Source organism: Topomyia yanbarensis, chromosome 3 (assembly GCF_030247195.1).
Source record: "Topomyia yanbarensis strain Yona2022 chromosome 3, ASM3024719v1, whole genome shotgun sequence".
NCBI classification, from domain to species: domain Eukaryota; kingdom Metazoa; phylum Arthropoda; class Insecta; order Diptera; family Culicidae; genus Topomyia; species Topomyia yanbarensis.
In genome coordinates, this window is record NC_080672.1 from 11,574,906 (window position 1) to 11,588,082 (window position 13,177).

At 42.0% G+C, this 13,177-nt stretch overlaps 1 protein-coding gene across 2 annotated transcripts in view; it reads right to left on the reverse strand.

Moving 5' to 3' along the window:
* Positions 1–13,177, reverse strand: part of LOC131690984 (ecdysone-inducible protein E75-like) — a 356,539-nt gene that overhangs the window by 327,719 nt on the left and 15,643 nt on the right. Inside the window, exons 2-3 of one of the 2 annotated variants that reach the window (XM_058977100.1) lie at positions 11,681–12,282; positions 9,901–10,783 (exon numbers count right to left, since the gene is read on the reverse strand). In XM_058977100.1, the coding sequence (XP_058833083.1) occupies positions 9,901–10,693 (793 nt within the window). In that variant the 5' untranslated portion in view covers positions 10,694–10,783; positions 11,681–12,282. Of the gene's footprint in view, positions 1–9,900; positions 12,283–13,177 lie in introns of both variants that reach the window. The other variant, XM_058977099.1, reaches the window with a different exon arrangement.

Sequence of the window (13,177 nt, forward strand, 5' to 3'; positions counted from 1 at the left end):
TGCAGGTATTTTAATTTTTCTTCCGTTACGCTACCTAGATCCATTGCACTAAAGGAAGCGTTAGGTGCAAACGAATTCGTAGGCATGGTAACGGAAGCCGTTATTTTGGCCTTGTTACCTGCCACTGAAGCATAAGGTGACACACAATTGTAGGATGGTATGATGGAGGTAGAAGAAGTTGTTAATCTATTTTGAATCGGATTTTTCACCGGACAAGTATCTTTCGTGTGCGATTTATCACCACAGATCATACACTTGGAATTCAAATGACAATTTTTTGTGCCGTGCCCAAAGCCTTGGCATCTACGACACTGGGTCAGATTTTGAATTCTGCCCCCATGTCGTCTATAATGTTCCTACTTTACTCGCACGTGGAGCATAAAACGTGCTTTTTCAAATACTTTCAAATTATTAACCTCATTACGGTTAAAATGAATTAAATATAGCTCCTGGATAATTCCAGAGCGTACTGGCGTGTCATCGCCGGTAGCCTTTCTCTTCATAAGAATAACTTGTGAAGGAGAGAAGCCAAGTAAATTTTTCAATTCGTTGCATATTTCATCCAAACTTTGACCTTGAGGTAGCCCTTTCAAGACAGCCTTGAATGGTCTAGCTGTCTTGAAATCATATGAATAAAATTTATATAACTTCTCCGTAAGATACTGGAGTAGTCGTTTGTGGTCAATCAATTTCTCCGCTGTAACTCGACATTCTCCTCTTCGGCCAATCTGAAAAGAGACTTTCACGTCCGGAAGGAACGTCGAAAGCTCAGTTCGAAAGGCTTTGAAGTCGGAGATCATCACTGTTATAGGCGGAGGTGAGTGCGTTTTCTTCTCATTGGCATTATGCACAATGCGAGGAAATTTAGAAATTTCATCAGCTTCACATTCGGATAAAACATCGAATGAGTTGCTGCAGTCAATTGAATTTTCGGATGGAGAAGATACCCTTTTCCGTTTAGCTTTAATTTTTGGCACACGGTCTTTCTGGGAGGAACCAGGCATGTTGGAAGAATTAAATATTTCTTTAGGCTGAATTGTTCTTGAAAAATGTTTTAGTCTTGAAAAAGACTGATTCAGTAGAAAAAGTAGGTAGTCTTGAGAAAGACTAATTGTCGAAAAAATATAGGTAGTCTTGAGAAAGACTGTTGCTGTTGAAAAACTCTAGGTAAACCAGGAGCTATCAAGATTTGTGACCGGTTCGAACGAAGGTTCAAGCCGGTGTGATCGGCCTTTTTTGTTCGTTCCTGTTTACGTACGATTTAAATGTGGTATCGCTTTGGGGTATGGGGATCGGTGCGACACCGATAGCTTGGTGTCGATTGAATGCATACGTCACGGCTTGATGCTAGCAGAAAGGGAGAAGAATGATCGCATGGTCGTTCTAGGCGAGAATTTTTTGCCGGCGTCGGCGGCAAAAATGATGATGAGTTATGTTGTACCATAGACCATGCGGTAGACTTGGGTGCAACGACCAACTCCTACTTAGCAGAAGGCAAAGGATTCTTCACATTTTCCTTTCGATCATGTCCATATGAGCCTGCCTAGTCCTAGTTTTCCGTTCTAAATTTATAACTGATTCGCTCTAGAATACCTATCCGTCTTTCAATTTCATTGCTTTCGTTTCTCTTAGTCTAAAATTTGCCGAAGATAACCAACAAAATCGATAGAGTTTTTTTTGGTTTGTCCACTATAAACTTTATGACAATGTAAACATGATATTTTGTACACCCCCGATTTGCTCAGTGTTTCTCTCGGATCCTTTGTGGATCCTAGTATTGATTTTAATTAGTAGTTTTGACTAGTGAAAACTAGGTCTTTTTTAATTTTGTTCCCGCATTTTTGTTGCAATCTAAAGCTATCCTTTTTGAATTTTTAAATTAATGTTGTGAGATTTTGCTTATTAAGCATTCTAGATTTTCTATTAACTATTGATTGCATGGTTTGCTACCATGTAATGAAAAGCGGCCATTTTATGCTGATAACAATGGTTTAAAGTATTTGGTATAATTCTTTCGGTATCTGTAGGTTTCCTATATATTTCGAAAGTCAAGGACCCTCCCTCTCTTTTCACAAGCAAATCCAAGAAGGGCAATTTGTTATCTTTCTCTTCTGCATGTGTAAAATTGATATTTTTATGGATATTGTTAATGGTTTTCAACCTCCGGGAATATTTTTTTTCGTTTGATAATACAGAAGATATCATCAACGTACCGCCACCAGCGTTTTGGTAACTCGCCTTTCTCTTTCAAACATTTTTCTTGGTTTGACATAAATAGTTCACAAAGAAAGGGAGAGAGGGGGTGTTCACTGTTTCACTAACTTATTAGATTTAAGGGATGGTTTGTGCGAGTAAAGAAATTCAAGCGTTTATTTAAACTAACTTCCAAAACCACACATTTTTCTTCTTCAATTTCCCGTCACTCACACATTCACAGCACCGAGGGGTGTTCGAATGTACATTAGCCTTTGCGATCATACTCCCCCCGTTGATACCCCTGGATCAACAGATGGCAGAAGGCATATCTTTGTTGTAGCTCTTTTATATTCTCCGTTTGGTGTTTTTACTGTTACAACTCTTACTATACCTTCCTCTCCTGGATGAATGGCGGTAATGCGTCCTAGACGCCACTGATGGGGTGGTGAATTATCGTCCTTTAGCACCACGAGCGCTCCTACTGGCACCTGGGTGGTTCCGGTGTGCCACTTCGGGCGAGATTGCAAATGATGCAGGTACTCTGTTGACCAGCGTTTCCAAAAATGCTCCCTCATAAGCTGAATATGCTGCCATCGACTCAGCCGTCCAATCTTCTCCTTCTCATATGATGGTTCTGGAATGCTAAGTGCCGATCTGCCTATTAAGAAATGTGATGGGGTCAACACTTCGAGATCATTGGGATCATCTGATATTTGAACTAAAGGCCGACTGTTCAAAATAGCCTCAGTTTGTGCTAGAAAAGTTGTCATTTCTTCGTAGGTCAGCTTAGTTTCCCCTACAACGCGCTTCAGATGATATTTAACCGACTTCACGCCAGCCTCCCAGATGCCACCAAAATGAGGACTACGCGGAGGGATGAAATGCCATTGTATTCCCTTGCTGATACAGAAATCATTCAGTTTGGTTTGATGAGCCTGTTCCTCGAATAGTTGCCGTAGTGCAGCCAATTCATGATTCGCCCCTATGAACGTTGTACCGTTATCAGAATGCAAGTTATTCACCATACTACGTCGACTAATAAAACGTTGCAATGCAGCTATGAAATGTGCTGTAGTTAAATTTGATACCAATTCAATATGAATGGCCTTGGTTGCTAAACAGATGAATATTGCGAGATAACCTTTATAAGTTACTGTCTTTCTGCCAGTCTCTCTTTGTAAAAATGGTCCAGCATAATCGACTCTAGTGTTAGAAAAAACTGGCGACGGTGTAATACGATAATCAGGCAAGTTTCCCATAAATTGATTAACTGGTTTAGGGTTGTACCGGTAGCAAACATAGCAGGAACCGCAAATCTTTTTAATAAGCTGCTTTACCTTTACAGGCCAAAATCGCTCACGTATGATTGATAGCAGTCCGCGTTGTCCGACATGGAAATTGTCGTTGTGTAATTGCCGGACAAGGATATGAGTTACATGATGCTTTTCGGGCAACAGCAACTGATGTTTTCCTTCGTACGGGATTAATGAGTTTTTCAGCCATCCCCCAACTCTGATCAAACCTTCCGGATCTAGAAATGGAGCCAAACCACTGTAATCATGCTGCCTATTTGAACCTCCAGCTAACGTTTTAATGAGGTCACCGAAATATGCTCTTTGAACATTCTTCACGATCGCAGCAAGAGCTTCGTTCATTTCTTGTGCGCTTATAGGAGTTGTGTTACTGGTTTTTGTTTTAAGATTCTTGATGAATCTTAGTACGTATGCCCATGCTCGCTGAAGGCGTCGAAAGTTGCTAACCCTAGTGAAGTTTATTTGCAGTGGCATGCGTTGAACTGAAGCACACACAGTTGTTGATTTCAGCTCAGGGAGTTCTAGTTCATTGCTATAATTATTATCTTCTTTAGGATCGAAATCCCTTTCGCCTAGGGTTGGACATCCTTTCCACCACAAATCCTGTCGAATCAGTTCTTCGGGCATGGCACCACGTGATATTACATCAGCAGGGTTTTGTTCTGATGGTACATAAAGCCATTGGTATTCAGGCACGAGTTCAATGATAGCTGCCACGCGATTAGCAACAAACTGATTCAAAGCAAGCGGTGATTTTTTCAGCCAACCCAGCACCACTTGTGAATCGGTCCAAAGTGTCACACTTTGAAAAGAAATTTGCATTGCAGCTACGGTTTTTTTCACCAGCTGGGCTAGAAGTAATGCTCCACATAGTTCGAGCCGAGGAATTGTGGTCGGTTTCAAAGGCGCCACGCGCGATTTACTGCAAACTAGATGAACTTTTACCCGTCCATTGGAAGATACGCATCTCGTATACAACACTGCGCCATACGCCTTCTTGGAAGCGACCGAGTATCCGTGAAGCTCAATTACATCAGCGTGATTTGATGTTATACACCTGCCTTTCTTCAGTTGATTGACCAACGGAAGCTGTTGTCGAAATGCAGTCCAAGTTTCTAGTTGTTCTGGAGGTAAAGCGTCATCCCATGCGACTCCAAGCCGCCATAGATCTTGCATTATTAATTTTGCTGTAGTAATAGCTGGCCCCAGAAATCCCAATGGATCGAAAAGAGTTCCAATGTCGGAAAGCACACTTCGCTTCGTAGGATGTACATTATTTTTCGATTCCAACGGACTCACGTGAAATTCGAAATAATCTTCTTCCGGATTCCAGATAAGTCCAAGTGTTTTAATGGTGTTATTTATGTCAGCATCTTCAAAATTCATTTGCGTTTCTTGCAGCTCCGCTGGAATAGATTTACGAACACTTTCGCTGTTCGAGCAGAATTTATGCATACCAAAGCCGCCTCGCTTCAACATCTCGGAGAGCTGCAGATAAATCTCGATCACCTCGGCGACTGTTTTCCCTCCAGTGAGGAAATCGTCGATGTAACTGTCTTCCTTCACTATTCGCGATGCATGTGGAAATTCATCTGCTTCGTCATTTGCCAACTGTATAAGCACTCGTGTAGCCAAGTATGGTGCGCTAGAACAACCATACCGTTACGGTTGTTAGCTCAAACGTTCCTGTTTTATTTTCCGAATCTAACCATAAGATGCGTTGATACTTTCGGTCCTCCGGGTGAATTTGCACCTGCCGGTACATCTTCGGAATGTCTGCTCTCAATACTACTTGATGGCTACAGAATCGTATGATAATCGATATCAAGTCACTCTGAACAGTTGGACCCGTCTCTAAGGCATCATTCAACGAAAAACCAGACGTGGTCCTCGCTGAAGCATCAAAAACTACTCGTAACTTAGTAGTGCTGCTTGTCTCTTTGTAGATGGCGTGATGAGGTAGAAAGAAACAATTTTCGGGGTGGTCAAAGACTTCAACCATATGACCAAGAGATAAATATTCTTCCATGAATTCCGTGTAACGGATCCTTTTTTTTATCGTCGACAAATGTTCGTAGTAAGTTGTCAAACCGACGTTGTGCTGTTGCTCGAGAATCGCCCAGTTGATTTTTTATATCGTTGAAAGGAAGTCTGACGGAGTAGCGACCGTCGTCGTTGCGGGTAAACGTACGTAAAAAGTGTGCGTCAACAGCTTGTTCAGCTACTGTCAACAATGACGCTTCGCGGCATGCATCAAGCTCCCAAAATTTCGTCAAAGTGTGGTTCAATTCATTGTTACTTACATTCAACTGACATATGCCTTGCGACTTCTTTAGTCTTTGATTCCTAACGTTGACTGGTCCGCTGACAATCCATCCAAACTGTGTATCGATTAATATTGGTTTGGTGTTGCCGAGTCGCATTCTGCCTTCCTTGAGCAGATCGAAAAACAACTCTGCGCCAAGAATTATCTGAATTTCGTCGGGTTTGTTGAAGGATGGGTCCGCCAGTACTGTACCAGTGGGGATGGGCCAAGCATGGGTATCCAGTTCAATGATCGGCAGTTTGGTTATTTTGGGTACAACCAGGAATTCTAGTGTAGCGTCGAAAGCGTTGACGCGCGATTTTATCTCTGTACTAAGTCTATATTTCACGTAAGTTTCAGTATTATTTAATCCGCTAATGGGAATATTGATGCTTTCCATTCGAATATTTATTTTTCTCGCAAATTCTTCCGTCATCAAATTCGAATCGGAGCCCGAATTCAGCAGTGCTTTACAGGACCACGTTGTATTCCCTGATCCACATACTAAAACTTCAGCTGTTGACAAGAGTACTTGTTTTGTCACGTTATATGAGTGAGCACAGTTCACAGATTTTGTTTGTTCAACAGTTTCGCGGATGTCGCTAGAACACGAATGTCGATGATGTTGGTTCCTCATTCTCAAGCTTCTTCGGGGCTTCTGGTTTCCCGTCGTGAAGTAGACTGTGGTGCTTTCGACCGCACGTCTTGCAAGATTGCTCCGAGTTGCAGTCAACAGTGCGATGACCCCGGCGTAAACAGTTAAAGCAGAGACCAGATTGCTTCACTTTGCTATAACGTTCAGACACTGAAAGCTTTTTGAACTCATCACATTTATAAATTGTATGGTCTCCATTGCAGCCATAACAGGATTCCTTGCTTGTCTGAACAAAGTTCTTTGCAGGCATTGTTTTCTGCTCCATTTTACCACGTTGCTTCCACACACCGGTGATTGGTCGCAGCTCTGAATAACCTTCCATCTTTTGGAGGATACGGCATCGTTCTCTTAAAAATTCCATCATTTCAATAAAAGTTGGCAATTCTTCTTTGGGTAGCTGAGATTCCCATAGCTTTCGAGTGTCCTTATCTAAGCGCTTGGCGATGACATTAACAACGATCATTTCTGCCAGTCCTTCAACTGGTAACTGACGGTTTATAAGTGCATCAACGTGTTTCGTACAAACATCGAGCAACTTTCGTAGTTCATCACCAGACCTCCTTGGTATATTCAATAGGGCTTCGATGTGTGTGTCTATTATTAAGCGTTCATCCTCATCTTCCAACATTTTCCATGCAGCGTCATAGTTATTGTTGTTAATAACATCCTGATCAATTTTTCCTGTAGCGTTTCCAATAAGCGAATTTTTCAAATGATAAAGTTTGATAGCCGGTGACTCGTTTGGGTCTATTCATGATTGTCTGGAACAACCACTTAAAGGAGTACCAGTTTTCAAGATTCCCGTCAAATGTTGGCAACGGTACTTGCAAGTGAGGTGCTGACGAGCTTACTACAATTGGTCGCTGTGGGTCGGGTGAAACTGCATTTGCATCAAGTTTTACTTGGTTGTCTGCGTCCTTCAATCTGGATATTGCCGTTTGAATAGTGATGTACAGAGAATTATACATTTCCTCACAGCGGAAATACTCTTCCGTGTGCGCGGCTCGTTGCGCTCGAGATATAAGTTCGCATATTTCATTATAGATTATCTCAGACTGCTCATTGCACTTACGAATCGTTTCAAGTTGCAGATTCAACCAATGAATGCTTACATTTTCGCTTAATCCTTGCCGAATCCTCAGATATTTTTGAGTGATCATATCGCGGCGATCGAGAACTCTTTCTAGCTGCTGGGCCATTTTGCGTTCTTGTTGTTGCTTTTCTTGTGCTACTTTCTGAAGCGCAACTGTACCTAGAGGTGAACAATTCGACGCGCCAGTCAATGCATCGAGCAAATTTTTCGGGGTTATGTTTCTAGAAACTTTCGGAGTTTCTTCTCTTTCACACATGGAAGCGTGTGGTTTTTCCAAATCACTTTTATAATTGCATTCAGCACATAATTATTATTCACTGCATTCGAATAACGTTCTAGAATGTTTTTCATCGAATATCGTGCTCCGGACACGACTCAACAGGTTCACTTGCACGCCGCGGCGTTACGTGTCAAAACCAATATGGCGTTTTTTGCAGTTGATGCAAAATCTATTAGATTCTAATTATCCATTGCGATTCTTCAAACCATCACAAAAAACTATCGCGGCAGGTTTATCCGGTTCGATTAGGACCAAAAAATGTTCACTGTTTCACTAACTTATTAGATTTAAGGGATGGTTTGTGCGAGTAAAGAAATGCGTGCATTCTATTCAAGCGTTTATTTAAACTAACTTCCAAAACCACACATTTTTCTTCTTCAATTTCCGGTCACTCACACATTCACAGCACCGAGGGGTGTTCGAATGTACATTAGCCTTTGCGATCAGGGGGTTACCCATCAGAGCACCCTTGGTTTGTTTGTACAAGACATCTCGGAATGTGAAATAATTTTCTTCCATGCAAAGACGATTAAGTTCGATAAAAGATCTTACTTTGCATTTCCATAGACTGTTGCTATTTTGTTGTAGTAACCGATCCTCTAAGAGGTTAATTGAATCTTTTACAGGAACACTTGGGAATAGCGCGGTTACGTCAAAGGAGACCATAATTTCATCGTCTTTGATTTCACCTGACTTCTCAAGATTGAGAGTGAATTCTTGTGTATTGGTGACAAATCGACTGGAAAACTTTTTTGGCATATTTTGAAATTCTTGTTCTAGCCATTTTGCATTTTTTTGGGTTGGGGCACCTATTGATGAAATAATTTCCATGATTTCATTTCCTGGTTTGTGAATTTTCGGCAGTCTCTTTATTCGGGATAAGATGGGGTTGACTTTATGACTAGTTGGGGTCAATTTAATTTTTTTTACATTTTCTAAGAAAAGAAATGTCTGTATGCAATCCCGCGATGTTTTTCCTGAGGCTAATAATTTTGTTATACTCACTTGGTTTGGTTGCCATTTTCACAATCTATTCGTGAACGGAGGTCATAACGGAATGAACGCACTTTACATATGTTTTTCTACTACTTAGTTGTGTTTCTGTCCGCACAAGCGATTTCGAGATATCCTTGCATTACCCTTACTGAACTGAGACTCATTTTATTCGAGCTCATTTCCATCACGCTATTGATCAATGAACATCGAATAGTTTTGGCTAGTCTACGCTAAGAGAGATCAGTTATCCAGCGCAACTTTGCCATTTCGTTGTAGGTTGGGTGTTGTTCAGATTGTGTGGCATTCCAAAAATCATTCCCTTTGATTAGTTTCGGCTGGAACTCTTTCTATAACCACTACTGTTCGGCGACTCGATATACTTCAAACTCCGAACATTAGTGGTTATAGGAATGAGTCCCAACCGGAAAAAATCGAAAATCATGACTCTAAAAAATAATACTGATTCATCCCCAAGTACTCCACTAGTACCAATCTAGTTTTTTACATTTTCTATGTAATCAGTACATATAATAGAGGGTTCATATTTATGCGATTGAAACTAATCGACTCAATCAATCATCGTATCGCTGTTGCCCAGCTTGAAAAACTTGGCTTCCGCAGTCTTCTCTTCTTGTTTACCTGGGCGGAAAATAGACGTCTAAAGTGGAGACGCTGTTGTCCAGTGTTTCACAGGGTGGCAGACAGAGGCCTATCATTTATATATTATATATGAATGGCTCATCTATCCCTGAACTATATTAAGTTTCATATATTGACGACTTGATCTTTTCCATAATCAAAGTCGGAAGAATCCGGTCTGTCAAGTTGAAATAAGCTAGAATAAGACCATTTCGATGGTTACGACTTTTACGTAACAATAGAGTGAAAGTTTTTCTCTTGTCTGATTTACTGCAAATCTGCCAGTGGACATCCAGCAATTTAGATTAGCAATATTGTTTGGTTCCATAACGTAATCCCAACATCTTCGTTTGTCATTAGTTCTAAGAATTCCCGGTACCAAGAGTCCCCACCAAAACACAATCAAAAAGTTAAAACACTTACCTAAATCAGGCATCGAACTGGAAGGCTCCTCGTGACCACTTTTCATCATTTTAGGCATCATCGCGCTTCCCCCACTTCCGGCGCCACTACCAACACTACCCACCAAACCAGTTGGGGGTGGTGGAGGCGGTGGCTGCATTGAGGTCACGTGGTGATGCTGTTGTTGTTGTTGTTGTTGATGATGTTGCTGCTGTTGCCTTTGCTGAATAACCATCAGTGTGGCCTGAGACGGTGGGGGTAGATGCTGTTTACTGCTTGAGGACACCACCGAATGGTGAGGTCCATCGATTATGATAGTACTGGAAGATGCCCCAGCCGGATGATGTGGGTGGAGTGAATGGCGATTCGAGCTACTGTCACCAATAGCAGCAGAAACGATTTGGTTGCTTGGATTAGGAGAACCGGACTGTAGCGGACGATGGGACGTCTCCTGCTGCTGGTGCTGATGTATGTGGGATGGAGACGCATGGTTATGATGAAGGTCATAGAAGCGTCCATCCCGAATAACGTGAACTTCCTGTGCCTGAATAGGGGCTACATTTTCACACGGTTTGTTCGAAGGTTTGGCAATGATTTGAATCCGTGCCCGATCCTGCGGCTGATGGTGACCGGTCACCGGTGCGGAACTGGATGTCGCAGACACCGACTGCGGCACGGTGATGGCAAGTTTGACAGTTTTCTTCGTATCCGCACTACGTGGTGAATACATAATACGCTGGTTGTCACCAATCACAAAAGTCCGTATTTCCAGCGAATCCTTCTCTTCCTTAATAAGTTTGTTCAAGCACTGCATTTTTTCTGGATTATTTCCCCGACTATTACAACACCGACACTGGCTCTGACCGAGCGACACACTATTCTACATTTTCCTTTTCTCCTCTCACTTCCACACGAAGCCGAAAGAATATTATTATTGATAAACTAGAGCCATTCGGTGAAAAGGAGCTGAACTTGGCCTCCGTTTCGGTTCGGCGAATATAATTCAACATTCAAACACACTCTCGCCGCAGTATTGCGAGTTTTTCTTCGCCCGTTTCACCATCACACATCTCAGCAGGCACGGATAAATCGAATATTTTCACCACACAGCTTTGTGTGCCGCGCTCTTGTTTTTTCTTCCTACCGTGAGCTCCCCTTCCCCAGCTCGTCGCTTGCTGCGATGTGCGAACCGAGCGCGCGAGTTCAAGGTCAATATTTTCGGAAACTCAAAATAAGATCTGCCGTCGCTTCATATGTATTACCGACACATACACACCGATGGCTGAGTGCTGTTGACTTGTAAATCACACGCATTTAAACACCAAAATAAAACTAGCACATAAACACAGTCGTCAGCCACCTATCCTACTGAGTTGGACTTGGTCGAGAGGGAGCGCTTACATACAGAACGAAACCCACTGCGTGAGTATATATGTCACTGACACTAGGGGACAGTGAGAGAGAGAGTCACTCACAAAATGAAATCAACTCATCGGATGTCGTTGGTGTGTGAAAACGACTAACACTCACCGATACCAGTTCAGCTCCAATGACCGCATATAGAAGCACCAGAGCTATAAACTGAGGCATCAGGACTTGTCCAACATTTGGCTCTATTATGGCACAGGACGAGCTTACACAGTTCACTGTAGGTTACTGGCACATGTAGCATGCCATGAGCGCCTTAAGAGAAACACACAGAGAGAGAGGGTTCTCACATTAAGCTCGCACGTTGCTATGACGTTAGTCCTTGGACTTGTATCCTTTATGCGAGACCCTGATTCAAGGCCTACCTGCATACCTATGTGCACTCATTTCAAACACCGCTTCCATTGGCTCCCCTATTGCTTGCGCTTTTCTCTCACGTATGACTGCTGTCCTTGGGGCCTTCGTTTCACGTTCAATGTCAGTTTAATTTTTCCCCCTTTTTTCCAATTTTAATCTGTTTCTTCTTTCGTGTTCCCGATGACGAACCGTGCTACAGATATTTTCAGGATCACAACCACACCGCTATTACGTCGTACTCTTCAATTTTGCTTCCTTCATCATATCGCGATTTATTATTATTCCTGAAACAGGCCGGAAAAAAATCACCACCGACACTGACCAGTCAGCCGTTCTTGTTCGCGAAAATATCACCGCATACAGAAAACGATTACTTCGTGTAGTCAGTCAGTCAGTCAGTCAGCCGTCTGAATACATGTGTGTGTTGTTATTATTTGTTGTTGGAATCGCGATTTATTCTGTTTGTAGTGTTCCGAGGTCGAGCCAAAAAATCGCGATTCGGGTTTCCAACTGATGGTGTGTTAAGCTATTGCTACACCACTGCCACTCTACACTCTCCTGCTGATGCTCTCTCTCTCTCTCCTATGGATGTTTGGCGCTGCTGTATGGCACAAAATTCTAAAATAAGACACGGGAAATAATTTTCATGGTCAGGCATTTCACCTTGAATAAGTTTATTACTTTTATGATTCGCGAGTGCGAGAGAAGACGGGACTGGTGGTGAATTGGATCACATGCACACCACTAACTCGACGATACCCAGTCGTGTTGAGGTGGGAGCGGCTATCCGCCAAAGCCTACTATTGCTACCAACAACAGCAACAACGTTGATGCTGATGATAGTGTTGCTTTTGCAGGCCCACCCTATGAGTGTTCAGTGCCGGGCCAGGGTTGTAACCGAATCAGCTGGGTGGAGGTGTCTGTGTGTGTGGTGGCGGGTATTCTATATTGACAGGTTTCTTCTTATGATAATTGAATACCAATGGATATCTGTTATTTTTGGTGGAATTTTTAGTGATTATTCATAAATAAGACGCAAAAACAGCCCAAAATTAACTATTCCCTTCGTCCGTGTTACAAATTGTATAACAAATTTGTTAGCACATTCCCTCCTTCCTCATTATACGTGAAGAATAATTTAAACAGTGTATTCAGATGAATTTAAGTGTTTCCAAAATCCCGTTTTTAAGGCGGAAAAATATATTTTCAAATTCCGCCGATTCTTGGGCATCAATGATATTGTATGAACAAGAAGGTGTAGAATGATGTTTTCCCTAAAGGAACACATTTCATATAATTTTAGGAATAGAGATCAAAACCATGCTTCATAATCCCGTTTACGAAGTAATTTCGGAGTTGTTCACCACAGTAAACAAACAAGAAAACATCGTGCTGAACCATACATGCAGTAAATACTTAAAGTAATTTAGTGTGTCTATTGAAGGTTTCTCGTATAAAATACACGGAAAAAAATTGTTCCCGAAATCGTGAATAAAGTGCCATGAATTCTGGA